Source organism: Eucalyptus grandis, chromosome 1 (genome assembly GCF_016545825.1).
Source record: "Eucalyptus grandis isolate ANBG69807.140 chromosome 1, ASM1654582v1, whole genome shotgun sequence".
Taxonomy (NCBI): Eukaryota; Viridiplantae; Streptophyta; class Magnoliopsida; order Myrtales; family Myrtaceae; genus Eucalyptus; species Eucalyptus grandis.
Genome location: NC_052612.1, coordinates 31147765 through 31167097, shown reverse-complemented (window position 1 = coordinate 31167097; position 19333 = coordinate 31147765). Strand labels below are relative to the sequence as shown.

General features: G+C 41.8%; 2 protein-coding genes across 2 annotated transcripts; both read right to left on the bottom strand.

Annotated features, from left to right (window-relative positions):
• Positions 1 to 9855: 9855 nt before the first annotated feature.
• On the bottom strand, positions 9856 to 12805 carry LOC104448623 (cytochrome P450 72A15). Its single transcript, XM_039307738.1, is given in 6 exon segments — positions 9856 to 10459; positions 10462 to 10561; positions 10988 to 11348; positions 11444 to 11691; positions 11794 to 12011; positions 12359 to 12805. Coding segments are annotated over 6 exon segments (1530 nt in total). The 5' UTR covers positions 12636 to 12805; the 3' UTR covers positions 9856 to 10133.
• A 2529-nt stretch (positions 12806 to 15334) lies between these two features.
• Positions 15335 to 19001, bottom strand: LOC104451063 (60S ribosomal protein L18a-like protein). Its single transcript, XM_039318302.1, is given in 6 exon segments — positions 15335 to 15823; positions 16500 to 16614; positions 16934 to 17009; positions 18002 to 18050; positions 18053 to 18222; positions 18782 to 19001. Coding segments are annotated over 6 exon segments (690 nt in total). The 3' UTR covers positions 15335 to 15763.
• Between the last annotated feature and the right edge of the window lie 332 nt (positions 19002 to 19333).

The following is a 19333-nucleotide window of genomic DNA, read 5'->3' as shown; positions in this document are numbered from 1 at the left end:
TCTCGACACTCTCTCTTCGTCCTCCCGCTCGGTCTGTTCGAAGGCAGCAGAAGCAGAACGAAAGCAAGCAACCAGCGTCAGTTGAAGGAGCTGTAGTCACGCCGAAGCTACTGGGCCGTTGTCTGCTCCGCCCGTGCACTACCTGTGCCCTCTGCCTCTCCCTCATCCCCTTCAGTCGCCATTGACGCTTCTTTCTCCTTCTCTGTTATGTGTGAAGATCGACAGAAGCATAGGCAGCAACCAGTGTCGCCTTAAGGGCCGCAGCCATGTTAGACCGCTACCTGCTCGACCGCATGCCGCTATTCCGCCGTTCGCGCATCCACCACCCACCCTTCATGCTCTTGCCATTCAGCCGTGCGACCCTAGCCCTGTTCGGCCTTTGTCCAACCTTGTGAGTGGCTGAGGAAGCCACCGGACTGCCACCCCACCTCCGTCCGGCCACCGTTCGGCCTTGCCCGAGCTCCGCCTTGCCCTCCGTCGCCCTTGGTTGTCTCAACTGACGCCGGAACCGCCTCAACCAACAGCGCACAGAGAGTACAAAAATCGGTATGGTAGCAGCTTCGTGGCCCGTTTTGGCCGTCTTCCCGAGCTCGAATGCTCAGCCCACCTTGAGGAAAGTCGATCCTCGCGTCGATCCCGTCGTTTTGAGTGAGTTTTACTCACTAATGCTTTCTTAGTTTGTTAATTATACTTAAAGGTTGATTAGTGTTAGTTAAGTGTAATTAGGTGGTTAGATTAGAATTGATTAGCGATTATTAGTTAATTGTATTGCATATTAGTTGTTTGGTTAGTGTACTTAAATAGAGAATGGCCTATAGTATTTATTGGATGCTTCTTGGGATTTTTCTCGACCCTTATCGGGTGTTAATTAGGCAATTCGGGCCTAAATGGAATTTTTAGGAATTAAATATTAATTTTCGAAATTAATTAATTATTTATTTATTTTCTGGAAATTCAACTAGGATGGCCAGTGACCGGGATTTTATGCTGATGACCGTGGTGCAGTCCATTTATTTAATTGAGTTTTATATTATGCTAAATTGAATTGATTGTATTTATTTATTTAATTTTCAAATTTTATTATTTAATTATTTATTTTTCCGGAAATTTAACTGGAATGGCCGGTGATCAGAATTTCGTGCTGATTGTCGTGGTGTAGCCCGTTTATTTATTTGAGCTCTACGTTGTGTTGAATTGAATTGATTGTGCAATTTGAGGAATTGTTCCTTAATTGTTTGGAATTAAATGAAATTGAATGATTGATTGGTAGATGGCTGAGTATATTTATTTAGCAATTATAATTCTTTATTGAGTTGTAAAGTGGATGGAATCATGAGAGTGAATTAGAAATACTCAGGTTTATAACCAATCAGGTACGGTGTGATGGGCCTACGTGGTTCAGTGACTAAGGACGTTACTAGCGAAAACGGCGCCTTGAAGAATGCACGTATCGGTCTAGTACATACATCATTATAGACCTACGTGGTTCGGTGATTCAAGATATCACTGGCGAAAACGGCGCCTTAAAGAACGCACGTATCGGTTTGAGCACTCATATTGTTATAGGCATGTGTGGTTCAGTGATTAAGGACATCACTGGCGAAAATGGCACCTTAAAGAACGCACGCAATTGTCTATTGAATATATTGTTATAGGCATGTGTGGTTCAGTGATTAAGGACATCACTGGCGAAGACGACGCCTTAATGAACGCATGCAATTGTCTATTAAACACATCGTCATAGGCATGTGTGGTTCGGTGATTAAGGATATTACTGGCGAAAACGGTGCCTTAAAGAATGCACGCAATTGTCTATTGAATACATTGTTATAGGCATGTGTGGTTCGGTGATTTGGGATATCACTGGCAAAAACGACGCCTTAAATAACGCACGCAATTGTCTAGTGTATACGTCACCTTGGCAAAGTCGATGCTCGAGAGCATTGATAGAGCTCTGTGACTAAGTATACCATTTGAGGTTATATGGAAGGGAATGAATGACCTAGAAATGATTCGTCTAATATGTAATCGACTAAGTTGATTGATCGATGATTCGATCTAAGTGTGATTTGATGTGATACGTTGCTTTAATCTGATGTTGTGAATTGATTTATTGAATGGAATGATTGGTGAATGGTTGATTGAGATGTAATCGACTAGGTCGATTGATCATTGCCTTGAATTGATGTTGTAAATGGGTTGGAATAATGGAAATGACCGTGAGTGGTCTTGTTGGCATGTAATCGACTAGGTCGATTTGATCGATGCTTCGATCAGTGATGTGATTGCTTGGATGCCTATTTGATCAGTGCTAATATGCAGGTGGAATTTGAGGCCAAGGTAAGTCCTCTGACTCATGTTGTGCATAGACGGCCCTAAAGTGTATTAGTTTACTAATCGGGTCTTAGGGGGTAGAACTTGCGGAGACGTTATCTTAATGGTTATTGAATAACCATTTCAGGACCTAGATAAGGAGCCTAAGGAGGAGGAATCTGACGAGGAGATCCCTGATGAGGAATCCGAAGAGGAGTACACGGAGAAGGACCCCAAGTACGACCAGGATGAGGACTGAGATCCCGTCCTGTCTTGTCAGACCTTGTCTGCATGTAAATAGATGTTAGATCAAACTTACGTATATATAGTATTGTAGAATACTATGAGATGCGTGTATAAAAGAGTAGTTGAGAATTTTCAGTATGAAAAATATGGCTTGCTTTTCTATCACATTGTTTTATTGTTTGGGGATTTATAATTGCTTCCGATTGTGCATATATATAAATGAAAGGGTCGGCGATATACAGTCTTGGGATATCGCATTTTAAAATCGACTAAAAGTAAGGGATGTGCGCGTGCCTGAAGATCGGGGCGTGACAAAAAACACCCAGTGAAAATAGTCGTGTGTGTGTACACGATTAGATCGAATTCGAAAAATTGATATCCTCCAATTTAAAATCTCACTGCTTTATATAGTATATAAAAATATTTTCGGTGTTAAAACCCGACACTAAGGAATTTCTGAATAAATATTGAAATTCACAATTTATGGAATAAATTACCAAAAATCCAATCAACACTCAATTTGCACAATTTAACATCCAATTGCGAAATCTGAATACACCATTGCAATCAATACGAAATTCCGTCATCGACTATCCTAACCTAATTTTCAGAAAATATTTAGTAATTAAATAAATTACCGGAAATTAAATAAATTACAAAATAAATAAATTTAAAGCATTTACTTAAATTAACCTAAACTAACTAGGCTAAATAATCTACTAACAATTAAATCTAACCATTCTACCTAATTCTATTTAATTACACTAATTAAATAAACTAACTAATTCCTAACTATATCCACCTATATACTAATTAAAACTAACTAAATAACTAAACCATCCTAAACTTAATTAGACTAACTAACCCACTAATTAGCTAACTAATCCACCTCTAAATGTCATTAGCCTACTAATTATGGATTAGAACACAAACTCACTGGTTAGCACGAAAATTGGCTCATGGCGACGGCGGCGGAACAACGGCCAAGACTTGAACTCACGGCGAGGCCGAGGGAAGCTCAGACCAGCTAGAATCGGCCAACAAAGCCTACGGTTCAAGACCGAAGAAGCTGGACTTTCTTCAGTTGAACTTGCGGTGGATGCGGCAACGAAGCTCGGCTTCGTGGAGACAGCGAGTTGGCACGTGAAGAAGACGGTCAACTCTGGTGGGGAGAAACTCCTTTGGTTGACCGAAGTTGAGGTGGCTTCGGACGTGTGGTGCGAGAGGAGAAATAGTGGGTGGAAGTGGCGTATGTGAGTGGAGGAAGGGTTTCGGTGGAGGGTGATGGTGGATGAGGCGGTTGCGACGATGGAGCGACAAGGTTTAGTGGACTGCGGTGGCAGAGAGAGAGAGAGAGAGAGAGAGAGAGAGAGATGAAGGGATGAAGCGGCAAAGACAAAGAAGATTGAAGCTGAAGACATCGATGCAGGGGTCGTCCGCACGAGAAGATGGAAGCCAGCTTGGACGTTCAAGAAGATGGGTGGAAAGAGAGAAGCAAAAGTCAAGAAAAATATCTTGATTAATTAAAGCTTGGTCCCCCTTTGATCTTCAAACTTATCACAATGTCCCCTAATTCTTTCTTGCTTTGAATATCCATGTTTGCTTATATTGATGCCAAAATTCAAGCCCTCCTCCTTAGTTCCGAATTTCACTTAATTTAGACGTCAATTTCATCTTCAATTTCTCCAATTTGAAGTCTAATTTTGATGAAGAAAAAGCCCGTATAATTTCCACACTTTCCTTGTCACCAAATAGCTCGGTCTGGGAGTCAAAGTTCCCTTCTATCTAGCCTATTTGAAATTCTGTTTGTTTTCTGAATCATCCGAATTGATTTTTTGTAAAAATCTTGGAATCTCCAAAAAAATTTTGGAAGATGAGTCGACGTTCTTAAAATGAATCGAGACATGACATAACTTTCAATTTCTAAAATTGAGTTCAATTTCGTGGTTAATTTCAATCTAACGTGATTTTAGCACGTCTAATCTGAGGGTAGCTTTTAGGAATTTTTAATGCAATTGACCCATGATCGATTATTTTCGAGCCACAAAGTACATCTTCGACACATTGACGACTCTTGGTTGTCATGAAAATCTCAATGTTTCAAATACGGACACGGGATATGAAAATAATAAAAAAAATCGGTCTAGTGTCGTTTGACAGAAATTTTGCAATTAGGTGGAATCAGCCACGCACTAATCGCATACCTCTATCAAATCGACCTATCTCCGGTCTCTGATCAATTTTGTAGGTGTCATAATTATCCTTACAGATTAACACGGTCGAGTAGTCGATTCCTAGTCAAATTCTCAAGTCTATTGCGTTTAGATTCCTTAACGGCTTCACCGATAGGCTAGTTAACTTGTGAGTGGCCAATTGAGAGAAAAATGTTATAGGCACATCAATGGAAAGCCCAACTCGTCTCATCGAAATCAGACTCAAAAATCAGAATGCCACAGGTAGCTAAGTGGTTTTTCAGTCACCTAGTTCTTCAAGATAGGTTAAAGAAGATGATTGGAGGTGGTGCAACGTCGAGAGATGCCGGTTGGTCGTTGCGACCAGCCGCTGAACTGACAACTGGAATCACTAGAAGTCGTGCTAGTGATTGGTTCGATCGGTTGATCGGGCTGATCAAGGCTCCGGCAATCATTGGGGCTCCAAGCAGCGACAATGGGAGAAGAAACGAGCTGGTGGAGCTGGTGGATCTTGGTACTTAGCTTGCAGGGGCTCCACGTGAGCGGTGGTCGACGCAGCAATCTGTGAGCGCGAGAGAGAGAGAAAGGGAAAGATAAGTGATGGGAAAGAGAGAGGATAGAGTTTTTGAGAGAGAAATTCCTGTTCAGATCTAAAAATACAGATTATCAAAACTCCCCCAAAGTTTTGGAGGGAAAAATCTTGTATAGTCCCCCTTTAAGATCAAATATTGGCCGTCAATTCGATCTGACAGTCGAAACTTGATCGAATGGCCTAATTAAGTTTATTATGGATTAAGTCAAAATATAGCACATGATCATCTGGATGGTGTCGATGTACCAAAATCAAAAGTTTAAATAGAATTTGCGATTAAGGCCTAATCAAAGGTAAATTTGTGATTTCACAGAATCTATGGATATTTTTGCAAAATATGGAAAGTTGAAAAGCATAAGAATAAAATACACACAATAATAAACTCAATAGTGGTTGTCGGCCACCAAGAGCTAACCGGTGGAGGGCGTAATCAGCCTCTTCCGCCAGTGGCTATAGTCAAATTGATCAGATCAATTAGAGGTGTACAATGGGAACCGCTCGAACTAAGAACCTCCTTGACCGAACCCCCCGGTTTTAGGCGATTCCCAGAGAGGGTGGTCCGGTTCCTAATTCCCATTCTTGGAATCGATGGCCGGTCTGTTTGGTTCCTAGATCTAATGTGAGAATTGGACTGATCGGATTGACCGGACCAGATCGGTTGATCATATATATTAAATACATATTTTTAAATTTCTCAATAAACAAACCCTAACGCCTCCTAATTTCCTCCGATTATAATATATGAAGCAAATTGGATCTACTTGTTTGGTAGCAGATGGTGGTCGAATTGACGCGATTCATGCTTTCGATGCTAAAGAACAAAGAATCTGATCTTGGCTGTGGAGCCTCGAGTCTTGAGGAGGGTCATCGTAGAATTTTTTCTGATGCTTTGGTTACAAGATCATTGGAATCTAGGTTTATGGATGGATTTAGTCAGTGAGGCCCCTTAAGCTCAACTAATACCAACAGAACCTACCCTCCTAATAAGTGAAAAGAGGCAAGCCAAAACCTACTCCCAACAAGTTGTATCCCAAGTCAAGCCACGGAAGAAAAAAATGAGAAATCGTCAATGTGAGAACTTCAAGTAAAAGGAGAATTAGCCTTTCAAGATCTTGACCCGGCATTCATTACAAGACTTGTCGGCAATCTCAAGTCAAAGTCTTATCCCTCTCCTGCTAAAGAACTACTCTTTCATGGAGTATTGAGAGAATAGAAAGGCCCTTTACCTTGGTTGATGAACTATCTTTTGATAGTAACGCAGTATAGAGAAAAGCTTGTTGTGTGGATGAGGAAACTCCTAAGGGACAAGCAGCAAGCGGGAGAATTACCAAAAAAGTCCTAAACCTATAGTAATTGTGCCAATTCAGTCCTAAACTTTTTTTTTTGGCCAATTTAGTCCTAAACCTTTTACGGTTGTGTCAATTCAGTCCATCCGGCCAAAATTGGCCGGCCGGTGCTGACATGGATCGAACAGCGACGTGGCATTTTTAAATATTTTTTATTTTTTTCAATTTTTAATATTTTTGGAATTTTTAATTCTTTTTTTCTTTTTTTTTCCATCATCTTCTTCGCCTCTGGCCAGCCGGAGGCGAGGGCGGCGAGTCGGCCTCGCCGGCCAATGGTGAGGCTCGCCCCCGCCGGCCGGAGGCAAGGGGCGCGAGGGCGAGGCCCGCCCGGATCTGGCGAGGTCGGCCTCGCCGAGTAGCTGGCGAGGTGAGGCCTCGCCGGATCCGGCGAGCTCGGCCCTCGCCAAGGCCGGGGCGGAGGCGGGGAGGCGGTCGACCGGGCGGGAGAGGGAATCGGGGGAGGCGAAGCCGAGGCTGAGGGAGATGATCGGACGCCCGATCGAGGCCGGTCCGAGGGACGTCGGCTTCGCTACATCGCTCGGTTGCAGCGGACGCCGCCATTGACGCCGAGGTTCGGTTGACGGAATCTAAGAGCTTCGCGGCGGTCGGAATCAAGCCGAGCCGTTCGTTACGGTGGGGGCGAATCGGGGGAATCGACGGAGGGACTCGTCTTCTTCGTCGCGGTGCGCGAGGGCATCCGGTCGTCTCCTCAAGTCGGCTCTACCTCCCCGATTCCCTCTCCCCGCCCGGTCGACCGCCTCCCCCGCTCCGCCGCTTCTTCTCTTCCGGGTCTCTCTCTCCCTCCCCGTCTCCGCCCCAACCACAGCGAGGGCCGAGCTCACCGGTTTGGTGGGGCCTTGCCCTCGCCGGTGGCCGGCGAGGCCGAGCTCGCCCGGATCTGGTGGGGCCTCGCCCTCGCCAGCGGCCGGCGAGGCTGACCTCGCCAGATCTGGCGGGGCCTCGCCCTCGCCGGCCCTTGCCTCCGGCCGGCGGGGGGCGAGCCTCGCCATTGGCCGGCGAGGCTGACCTCGCCAGATCTGGCGGGGCCTCGCCCTCGCCGGCCCTTGCCTCCGGGCGGCGGGGGGCGAGCCTCGCCATTGGCCGGCGAGGCTGACCTCGTCGGCCCTCGCCTCCCGGCCGCGCCGGCCAGCCGGGAGGTGAAGAAGATGATGGAAAAAAAGAAAAAGAAAAAAAGGATTAAAAAATTCCAAAAAAATATTAAAAATTCGAAAAAAAATAAAAAAAATATTTAAAAATGCCACGTCGGCGCCGGCCAATTTTGGCCGGATGGACTGAATTGACACAAGCGTAAAGGTTTAGGACTAAATTGGCTAAAAAAAGTTTAGGACTGAATTGGCACAATCTGATAGGTTTAGGACTTTTTGGTAATTCTCCCAGCACAAGCTGCATGTATTTATGCACAATGCCACAAGCAACAAACGCAACATCATTTAATTTTATTTTGGTATAAAATAGCAAACTTACCAATTCCACCAGACCTAATCGACTAGACCAAAGCTGGTTAGTCAATTCGATTCCCAATTTCATGATCGGTCGGTTCGATTTTCAATCCCAAAATCTTGCAATTGGTCCGCCCCCCCCCCGTTCGATCCAAAATTCCACCTTGAAACAAGATTGTATCGGGAATCGAGCGGTCACAGGAATGATGCATGCCGATTCAATTGATTTGGCGATGGCTCTGGCATCTTGGCCTCTGAAGTCCTAAATTTTATGTAATTTAGACCCTCAAGGATCAAATTGGAAAGAAAACTTGTTCAATTTGAGGAACAATGGTCGATTATAAAGAAAGCAAACTAATTAAAACCATATAAATGCAATTCAGTTATTTTATATTGACTTAATTACTTAATTAACAAGAAAAATAATGGACTTGCATTATGGGTACAAGCAATTGGACTTTTAGGCCAAATTGGGCAATTTCACATAATTTCTTGATCGAAATCACAAATTACTCGAAATTGAATTCAAGTAATATCGCAAGGCACTTATTCGATTAATTGCTCATACCTAGGGTAACCTATTGTATCCGAATTGACTTTGAATTGATGTCACAACTCTTATGCTATAAATGAATCAAGGTTTAATGGTAAAATTGAAACTTAATTCGCGAAATTAAATTTTAGTCTCAAATGGATCAACTTGAATTTCTTTAGTTTATTAGCTTGGTTTTCCTATATTCAAGAAGGTTGAATTCCTCTAAATGAAAAGTTCCCAAATGAATCTCCTAAAATGGAATCCCAGATTTGGACTGATCTCAAGAAAATAAGTACAATGAAAGTGTCCATTTGCAAAACATAATTGTTGATTTGGATTCCTTAATTAGGGCATTTTAACATGACCATTCTCGAAACTAAATGAACAAGCGAATGGATAATGATCCATAAATCAAATTTTGTAAAAGGAACTAGGTCTAATTATGACTAGAACAAAAGTAATTTTATTTTTAGCTGAATTTGACGCTAAAGTCAAATTGAAAATAAAATGGAAATTTTTGTGGATATTTTAATTTTCCAAACTTTTTGGTCAAAAATTTGACCAAAAATCAAATATTTGATTGACTTTTTCTAAAAGGTTGATTTTTGGGTTAAATCTTTGAAATTTTTGAAAATCAACTTGGCTAGAGTGAAATTAGAATCATTTATAGTATTTTTAAGTAAAAAGCCAACTTTTGATTCGGAATTGACTTTTGATCAATGGATTGATAGAAATGAATAGGAAATTATTTGAAAATGACAAAGCAAAAGAAAGAAATGGAAAATGACTTTTTTTTTTTTTTTTTTTAAGATATATCCGTTAACACATCATCACATGCTAGAGTGAATTAGCAAAGATAGCAGTTCATAAGACAAAATTAAAATTCGAAGATTCCCTACAAGCATTTCATCAAGATCTCACAGAAATTCCCCTGCAGCACGAGCAAATTACAGGATCAACGAAAACATGATCCCCAAATCACAGTTTCACTAACGGCAATGGCTCCATTTGCTTTGGACCAAGCAGTTGAAGGTCTCTGGCACAAATAAAGCTGGTGTGGTTCTTCTCCTTTTTGGAGAAATGTGGTTCAATTTTTGTATCCTCTAGTGCACGTTAAAATATGGAGAATAGGGATAATAAAGCCATCTTTACTGGTCATTGGCCAGATCAGTATCTGAATAGAAAAAATGGGTTTATTATAGCACTAGGAAAAGGCATAGCTTATCTTCTACTGGGGTTTTTCTGAAAGGAAGATTCAGATACATCCAGCGTCTTACTGTTATTAAACTAAAATAACCGGTCACTTAGTTAAGAGGCCATTTGATTACGTTTACAACCACTAAACTTCTATTCTTAAACAACAACGTACAAACTTCAAAAATGGTGTAGTGTGACATTATATCTATCCACGTATTTGTCTACACTACATGTCACCCTGATCTCTAACTTTTAGTTTGCCTTGCGCAAGATGACCTGAACACCATATCGTGGCTGGAGGGTGATGACATTAGAAGGAGCATGCGCATAAGATGGAGAGAGATCGAAGGTGAACTGCTGAAGAATCATGGCGAGCGCCATCTTTGCCTCTATCAACGCGAAGTTTTGGCCGATGCATATACGAGGGCCCCATCCGAATGGAAAAAAGGAGACTTGGTTTTTGGTGGCCTTGGACACTCCCTCGGCAAACCTCTCTGGCTTGAACTCCTCGGCATCCTCGCCCCAAAGTTCTTTATCATGGTGGATGAGGAGTGTCGGCATTGAGAGCTGGACTCCCGGGGTATGGTCAGCTTCCCGAGTTTTGTTTCAGTAGGAACCTTCCGCCCCAGCTCAGTCACCGGTGGATACAGCCTCAACACCTCATTTAAGATCATTGTGACCTGATTACGACAAATTCTTAGAAGAATTCATATGGTAGAGATGCGCATGTAGGAGCATCTATGAACGATCACGATGCTGGAATGATATCAATATCCTCGAAGAGATGGAAATATATTGTAATTTATCCAGAAAAAGGGGCTTGAGGCTATTGTCCAAAAATTCAAGTTCTTGTGTCGAGAGGAAATCCAAGTTCAATTCAAGTGTGCAAAGAAATTGTCCTGTCAGTTCATTGTCGTGTTCATCTTCATAGGATAACATTATTTTTAAACAGACATTTCATCTACTAAGGATCGGAAAATCGCATCCAGTAATTATAGAATGATTATCATGTGTCATGTGATAAAAGATGCTCATGAAGAACTCTCTAGATCGGACCTATTATGAGTCCCATTCTCAACAAAAGAGGAAAAGAGCATTGAACTTACAATCTTGAGGTGGCTTAAGCCGTCAGGGTCAGGTTTCCCGCTTCCGAAGATTTGGAGGACCTCCTCCCTAGCTCGGGCTTGCCAATCCAAGTGCACGCTCAACATGACCATGGTCCAAACCAGCAAGACCGAAGTGGTCGCTTGTCCGGCACCATAGAAAAGCTTGCACTCCTCGATCACATCATGAAGGCTCATCCCGTCATTCTCCTTCATGTTTGACACCAGCAACAGCCCCAGCAGATCATCCCCAGCACCTTCACCTGCCCTCATTGCTTTCTCTCTTTTGCGGATGATGTCCATGAACAGAGCCTGCACTTCCTTGTCTATGTTCTTCATCCTCCTGTTCATATTAGTTGGCAAAGACGTGCGAATCAGATAGTTAGATTTTTTAGAATGTCATGATTGTAAGTCATAAGCTCATTTAGATTCAATTAGCTTATGGATGATGAAAGATCTTACATCCAGCCAGGGATGTACACCGACTGAAGGGCTATTAACGTGAGCTGGGCTTGTTCCCCCTGAAGTTCGAAGATCCTTTTGCCTTCTTCGAAGCTACTGCCAAACGCTGTTCGAGAGATCACCTCACCAGTCAAATTTTGAAGGTCGACCCACGCGTCGATCTCACAGGATCTCTCTACCGATACCAATTTTTCCCATCTACCAACCATCTCAGTGCAACTTGAATAAAATGCGGGCAACATAAGCTGCAAAAGCAACAGACCAAAGCAAAGGAGGATTTAAAGAGAAATCCTGAGGCGTCAATGTGTGTGGTTCAATTCAGTTGACCAGGGAATAGTTTCATGTACCTTCAACTTCTCCATGTGGAATGCTGGATTGATGATCTTTCTGTGCCGTGCCCATTTCTCGCCCTCGTGACTCGTGAGTCCATCCGCGAGCAACTTCACCAGGGGATTGGAGCCTGGCCTGGGATAGTCGTTTATCTTGGAGAAGATCTCCTTTAGTTGTTCGGGGTTCGTTATGCGCACTCTCGGTGTTGGTCCTATCCACATGAACGAGTCTTTGCCTGCAATGCACTTGGTAAGAGCCACCGTGCCAAATGAAATACATGGTCTGCTGTCACACGACACGGTCACATGCAAGTTTTATTTAATGTCGCTTTTGTATAGTAAGATGTCCTTATTGCGTGCATATCAAAATAAGCAATTATTTAAAGGAATTGAGATGCATTAACATCTTTGGTCGCAAAAACGCAAAACGTGGAAGTAAGAATTTCCAAGATAAACGATAGTATATTCAAATGTTCTGAAACTCCATCAGAAACAGCATCGACCAAAGGACGAAACCAAGCGAGTGTTAATTAAAAGGAAAATAAAAGTTCCACACAGAGTGATACTATGAAGAAGTGCATACCATAGGTTTGGGAGGATTGATGCAAGAAAGGCAAGAGACGAGGCTTGATGTCGTCGGAGACGGCGATGGGCTTGGAGTTGGCTTCTGTGAGCAACCGCGAGTTCTCCTTGAGGTCACCGAACAGGAAGGTGTAGGGTTTGCCGGAGAGGCCCTGCTGTCTCAGGAGCCTCTCGAGCCTTTGCGGCCTCAGCCACACCCAGTTCACCACCCTCCATGCCCATGTGGTCAGAATGGCCAGAACCGTTGCTAGTGCAATTGACTGGATCGATGCCTCCATCTTTTCTTCTGCGTGTGCGTATCTGTTTGTCTGTATGCTGTGAGCGAGAGACTTCAATGGTGTGATGTTGGGCAAGGGCGATTGTGTGGTGTGGTGTTTATATAGCCATAGCACATACAGAGCCGTGTGTCTGTTGGCCAAGAAGCTTCTTGACCGTGACCAGAGTTGGAATCAAAAATGAAAGAAAAATGAAAGAAAAAAGAAGGAAACCCAAAATAAAGAGAAGAAAAGCCTATTCACCGCTCAAAATGCGAGGATGAGTATAGCACACGTATTAAATCAGTTTAGGACAAGTACAATGTCTAATTTCTCAACGGCAATGGAATCTCTCCTTTGCTGGCAAGGCATGTTATTGGAGAAAGGAAAAACCTGGGATTCACATCTTGTTCATCGTGATGGTGTAAAAAGCCTTCGACAAGTGTTGTATCAAATTTGAAATACTTATGCCTAATAAATAATTTTGCAATATCGTTTGACTATCTCTGCAGTTTATCATCTCCTAATGTACATATGACGTCGACTTGAATGGTTGCGAATAGAGCAACAGGTTGTCGTTTCGGTTGTTTTCTAGCTTTTGTTCGCTCTCTGGCTGCAACTTTGGCTCGTTCTGGGGATAGAGGTGAAGATAAGGCAAGGAGTCATTGTTATCCGTGAGAGTTCCTTGTTCATGCGGTATCTACGTGCATCGATTACGTTGGTTAACCTCGTTTTTGCAAAAGCATCAATGTAAAGCAATTTTAAATAATTGTGGAAGAATTACGTGTGCCTTGACACATCAATGTAAAGCAATTTTTGAAGTTTTCAAGCATTCTACATTATACAAAGGCTAAAAGGGTAGGTGCGAGATGGCATAATTTGAAAAAAAAAAAGTAAAAAGAAAAAAGAAAATCACTCCAAATCATTTCATTTCGTTAATTTGAATGTTTATAAATCCTAAAAAAAATTATGTAAATATTTTTAAATTCTTGTTTTCAAGCTTTTTCATGGGTTTTGACATAAGCTATCCGGAGATGGCCCACCGAATGGATATAAAACTAGAGACACGGTGCAATTTAGCTGTAACACATCAACTTATGTCTCCTGACAGATAAGAAAGACGCATTAAGTCAACATCCTAAATACTGACAATTTCCCCAGTAAAACGTCATCCCCTGCGTATGCAGGAGCGCGCGCGCGCTGGCATTTGGCCGAAGATGGTTCAGCGTCGGCCCCACACAGCCAAAAAGGCAGACGGTAGTCAATGTCGCCTTGTTGAAAGCGGTTCGACGACAATTGATAATCACCATGTCTTGGACTTCTAGAAAAACGTCTTTTCGATTAGCATTTTGCTACTCCGACCCCTTTTTCTTTTTTTCTTTATTTATTGTGGAAAGCGGTTCGACGACAATTGATAATCACCATGTCTTGGACTTCTGGAAAAACGTCCCCCCCCGCAAAAAAAAAAAAAAAAAGAACGCTGTTTGCTTGGAAAGCAAGGTGATCTTGACTCCTCCGTGGCCAAACAGATAAGGCTCTTTGATTTTGCATCCACGGTCCATAACTTCATGATTAAGTTTCATGGAGCAACAACATCTAAAACTGCATATTTCCCTTTTTTTTTTCTTTTTTTTTTTCGTCTCAAGAAAACATCTATGCTCACATACTATTCTAAAACCGATGGCTTGGAACGACTGAGAAATGAAACAAAGGAAGGCATGGGAGAAAATAAAACGAGAAATTGAAATGACATACGCATTGCAACTCCTGCATTTGCTCAGAAAAATTAATTTGAAAAAGAACATAGCGATTCCTTTTCTCGTGCTTGCATATTTTGAATTGGAACATGTTAAAATGTCTTTAAAATGGATAATGCGAGACAACAAAAATAAAGGGTACGCTCAAAATCGTTGTATGTAATTAATTTTCTTATTATTTTGCGAAGGAATGGATTGGCCATCTTGGCCACACCATAAGCGGAGCCATGGACTGGCTATTCTCCTTGTTCGATGGAGGAGCACTCCACATCTTTCCCCAGAACAAAGGCAATAAAATCGCATCTCCAAGTAACAATTCCATTCCAAGCCGATTCCTTTCTACCAAACAAGGCCTAGTTCTTACAATTTGATGAAGGATGATTTGATCAAAACTAAAATGGTATCGCCATTATCTTTTGATGAAATGTACAATTGAGTCGAGAGTCTGAGACTTCGGTTCTTGCATAAGTTCCTATAGATTTCTTGGACTAAAATTGTCTCTAATCTTCTTTTATCCACAGCTTGAATCTATGGCAATCCTTGCCTCTATCCTTAAGCCGTAGATACTAGACATGATTATAAGAGCATAATATTCAATCATTGTCCACCGTCAAGCTCACAGAACTCAACTCGAATCTTCACCAAAAAGAGCAAGATAAGATATTCGAAATATCATCTACCATTTTCGACCCATATATGTATTATTCCATTTGTTTTAGAAGATGCCATGCCGCCACTTGAACTCAAACTGAGATGCTCTAGCACTACTTTCTAAGAGCAGCGTGTCTATCGATTTCACCATAATAGCATACTCAAAATAATAATCTATTATTATTTAATTGTCAAGATTGAAGGAGTCAATTCAATGTGTATATATATATATTTCATTCAAAGTGATGAGAAAAAACTCGTTTCGTTTCAAAATGGATTGAAGCGTTCCCCAAACAAATCTTTATTATCATTTCATTTTTTAATATTTATGTGGACCCATTTATATATATATGGGACGTTTCCCGCATTGTTTCTTACAGGATATTCAGATGAAAAGGAAAGTATTGACCATCAGATCTAGCTTCACAATATAACATTTCAAAGAAACATCGCAGACATAGTCACAGCAACGATTATATACATACGTCATGAGGCTCGCCAATCAAAAGACAGGATAACCTTGTTCTTAATTCCACAAAACGATCCTTGAAGACTAGGAATGATTCCAAAACATGGACTTCTCGGACCAACAATCATGCTGTTTTCCTTGCTCATCAGACAGAAGGAAAATTTGTGATTAATTACGGTTGATAACGTGATGGCCCCATCTGTTCATGTAGTCACCAGCTAGATCACATGAACCATGCCATTTTCAGATACCTATTATGGCCATTTGCTATGATGTTACCAATCATCGGCTTCTCTTATGACACCAAGGACAATTGCAATTGTTGCCAGGATTGCCTGCATATGGACATTGCAAGAATTTTCAGTTTTTGTCCGTCGCAAAATGAATTGAACATGTACATGTAAGAGAGGGATGTAATGAAAAGCAAAGGCCAGGATTCAAAATGGCTCATATATAGAGAGGTTTAGAGATGCATACAAAAGATCTATATGAAGGAATGTGCCAGACAAACTTTTTCCCTGCTCAAGAAAATCATATAGAAAAGCATCTACTCTGCAGTCCTGAAGTTCAATATCAACAGGGAACATGGATTTCATTTTAGAGGATAAACTAACATAGGCATTGCCAGGAATAAGAAGTCATTAGAGGGCCAGACAAAGATAAGCTAGAAGACAGTAGAGGCTTCCTCAATTAACATGTTACGTGGTATATTCGGGACAGAAAGAACCATATATACAGCTGTACATGAGACACCTATTTGGACAAGGGAGAGAAGTCAATAACTTATGTGATGTATTACTGAACTGCTCTGATGGAAGAGGTACATAGTAAGACGAATGACGATATTAATTCTACAGAGTACAACAAAGGCAGACAACTATAGGTGCCAGTATGCACACTGAGTGCATAAGCACACAACAGAGGGTAGGGGCATGAACATATAAATTACCTGGAAGTAACAAACAAGCGAATGTAGCTATTTTTGTGAATGAAGAAAGATAAGAGACTTACCGCGATTGTACAAGCAATATATCCAGGCTTTTCCCGGTATTCTATCCTTCCGCAGACAAGAAGAAGTAGTCCAATGTACCAAGGGATAGCACCAAGGAAGAAGCCAAGGATAAACCTTCAACAAATCAGACATCCTAAATTAGCTGATGATCATAAAGTTATCGAAATTATGATGAATATAAGGCTCAGATTTCGGTAAAAGAACCATCACATGGGATTTCTCTGGTTTCAAACTTGAAGGCCAGGTACCAATAAGAATCACCAAAATATACAAATGTTCAACTCATGAAGCATAATAATCTGCAACATCCAGGCTCAAGAATTGTCACGCAGTCCTTGTAGTTATAGGGACTGTTGACTCCATCATGCTTCACAGTTGGCTATGCGCTAGCCAATACATGAAATCCAACCCACTGGTAAAGAAAGTAACTTACAGAAACCATCCAACTCCAATACCACAGCAAGGCAGCCGTGATTCTCTTACTGGTCTTCCTTCAGCAACAGCATAACCTGAAAAAGTTTTCTGTGAAATGAAATCTCCCCAGTAAAATGTTGCAAAGCATACAGAATGAAGATCATCAATCATTTTTGTTTCATCAGGGCAATCACTAAAATCATCAATATGGGCATACTTAGTTCTCATTTTTCCCGTAAGTTATCTATTTGAGAAAGGTGAAAAGAGAACCAAGGAGAAAAGGTTTCAGAGACACATTTTCCAATTTTTGAGTCCTACAGAATCTGATCAAGTTTAAAAGGATACAACAGATCATTTCACCACCTACAGTGAAGGAAACCCCATCAGTCACATTTGCCGGCTAAAATTACTCATCTTCCTCTAGCTGCTCCTATCTAGATGTAATTCACAACTGGAAACGCATCTGAGCACTTATGACTTCAAAGTAAGGCGAACACATAGGCGGAGCCATATTTATGCTCAGTAGACAGCATTTTACTCGAGACACCAGTGGCTTCCGCATTTTATCCGACTTAAACTCTGAGAACCCTGGAACAACACATCGGGCAAAACATATGATTCTCCTCTGTATGAGCATGATTGACAGCTAAAGCGGCCACGTTCAAAGGAGTCAACAAAACGAGGACAAACGTGCTGGTCCGATTAATTTCACATAATTTCAACATCTTCCATGGACTCCTCTCCCACGCCCCCATACATCCAATGTCTCAAAAGATGAGGATGCTGAACCTTTCGCCAAAAAACTAAACCCACCGGATAAACCATATCCATTAATACATCATTCCATGCTAGAGTGAATAGACAGAGGTGAGCATATTGGCAGTTCATAAGACAAAATCAAAATCCCAAGATTCCCTAGAAGCATTCCATCATGATCACACAGAAATTTCAAATGCACCACGACCAAATTCCAGGATCAACGAAAAAAATGATCCCTGTATCGAACTTTCACCGACAGCCCCTTTCAAACTTTACATCCTGAAGTTAACTCTGCTCGCAAGCGATTCCAAAGGAAGCGACTTTGTACCTGGGACGGTGTGATACCCATGATGGTAATAGTGGGAGGTGGAGGAGGAGGGGCCGAGGGATCGGTGGCGCCCGGCGGAGGCGCCGGCTGGGGGTAGCCGATCGCCGGCTGCTAGTGCGGCGGGTTCGGCGGCGGGTAGTTGGCGACGCCTTGGAAGGTGCCGTACTGGTGCTGGTAGTCGCCGCTCGGGACGCCCCTGTTTCGGTCTTCATTTGACACCCCTGCCTAAGGCTGGCATGGGTATTGCCACGGAAAAAAAAAATTATAAAAATTATTAAAAACTGCAAAAATTTAGAATGACTCATATCCACATCAACAATTTTTTTGCTAAAATCGACCAAAATGACTGTGTTGGCAAATTATCGAAATATTTAAAATTATATTGACAAAATTGAAAAATATAAAACTAAATTGGTATATTTATAACATGTTTAGAACTTCTTCTTTTTTTGTAATTATCCCCAGAAATTCGTGTTGTGTTGTGCAAATATATATCAAACAACATGGTCGCATGCAAGTTTTATTTGATGTTCACTTTTGTAGAGTAAGATATCCCTTGTATATCAAAATAAGCATATTTAAAGGACTTGAGATGTATTAACATCTTTGGTTGCCAAAACTCAAAACGGGGAAGCATTAATTTTCAATGAACGGACAATAAATTCAAATGTTCTGAAACTCCATCAGAAACAGCATTGATCAACGGACGAAACCAAGCGAGTGTTAATGAATAGGAATATATTAGTGCCACAAAGAGTGATAGCATGAAGATGTGCATACCATAGGTTTGGGAGGATTGATGCAAGAAGGGCAAGAGACGGGGCTTGATGTCGTCGAAGATGGTGATAGGCTTGGAGTAGGCTTCCTTGAGCAACCGCGAGTTCTCCTTGAGGTCACCGAAGAGGAAGGTGTAGGGTTTGCCGGAAAGGCCTTGCTGTCTCAGGAGCCTCTCAGCCTCTTCGGCCTCAACCACACCGAATTCACCACCCTCCATGCCCATGTGGTTAGGACGGCCAGAATCGTCACTACTGCAATTGACTGGATTGATACCTCCATGTTTTCTTCTTCTTTGTGTGCGTATTTGTTTGTCTGTACGTGGGTCTGCGTGTCTCCGTGTGTGCGTGAGAGTGAGAGAGAGAGAGAGAGAGAGAGAGAGAGAGAGAGAGAGAGGGACCTCAATGTGATGATAATGTTGGGCAAGGGCGATTTTGTGGTGTCGTGTTTATATAGCCATGGCCAAGAAGGAAGCCCAAAATAAAATGAAGAAAATAGTATTCACCGCTCAATGCAAGGATGAGTATAGCACACGTAATGAATCGAATATAAATTATT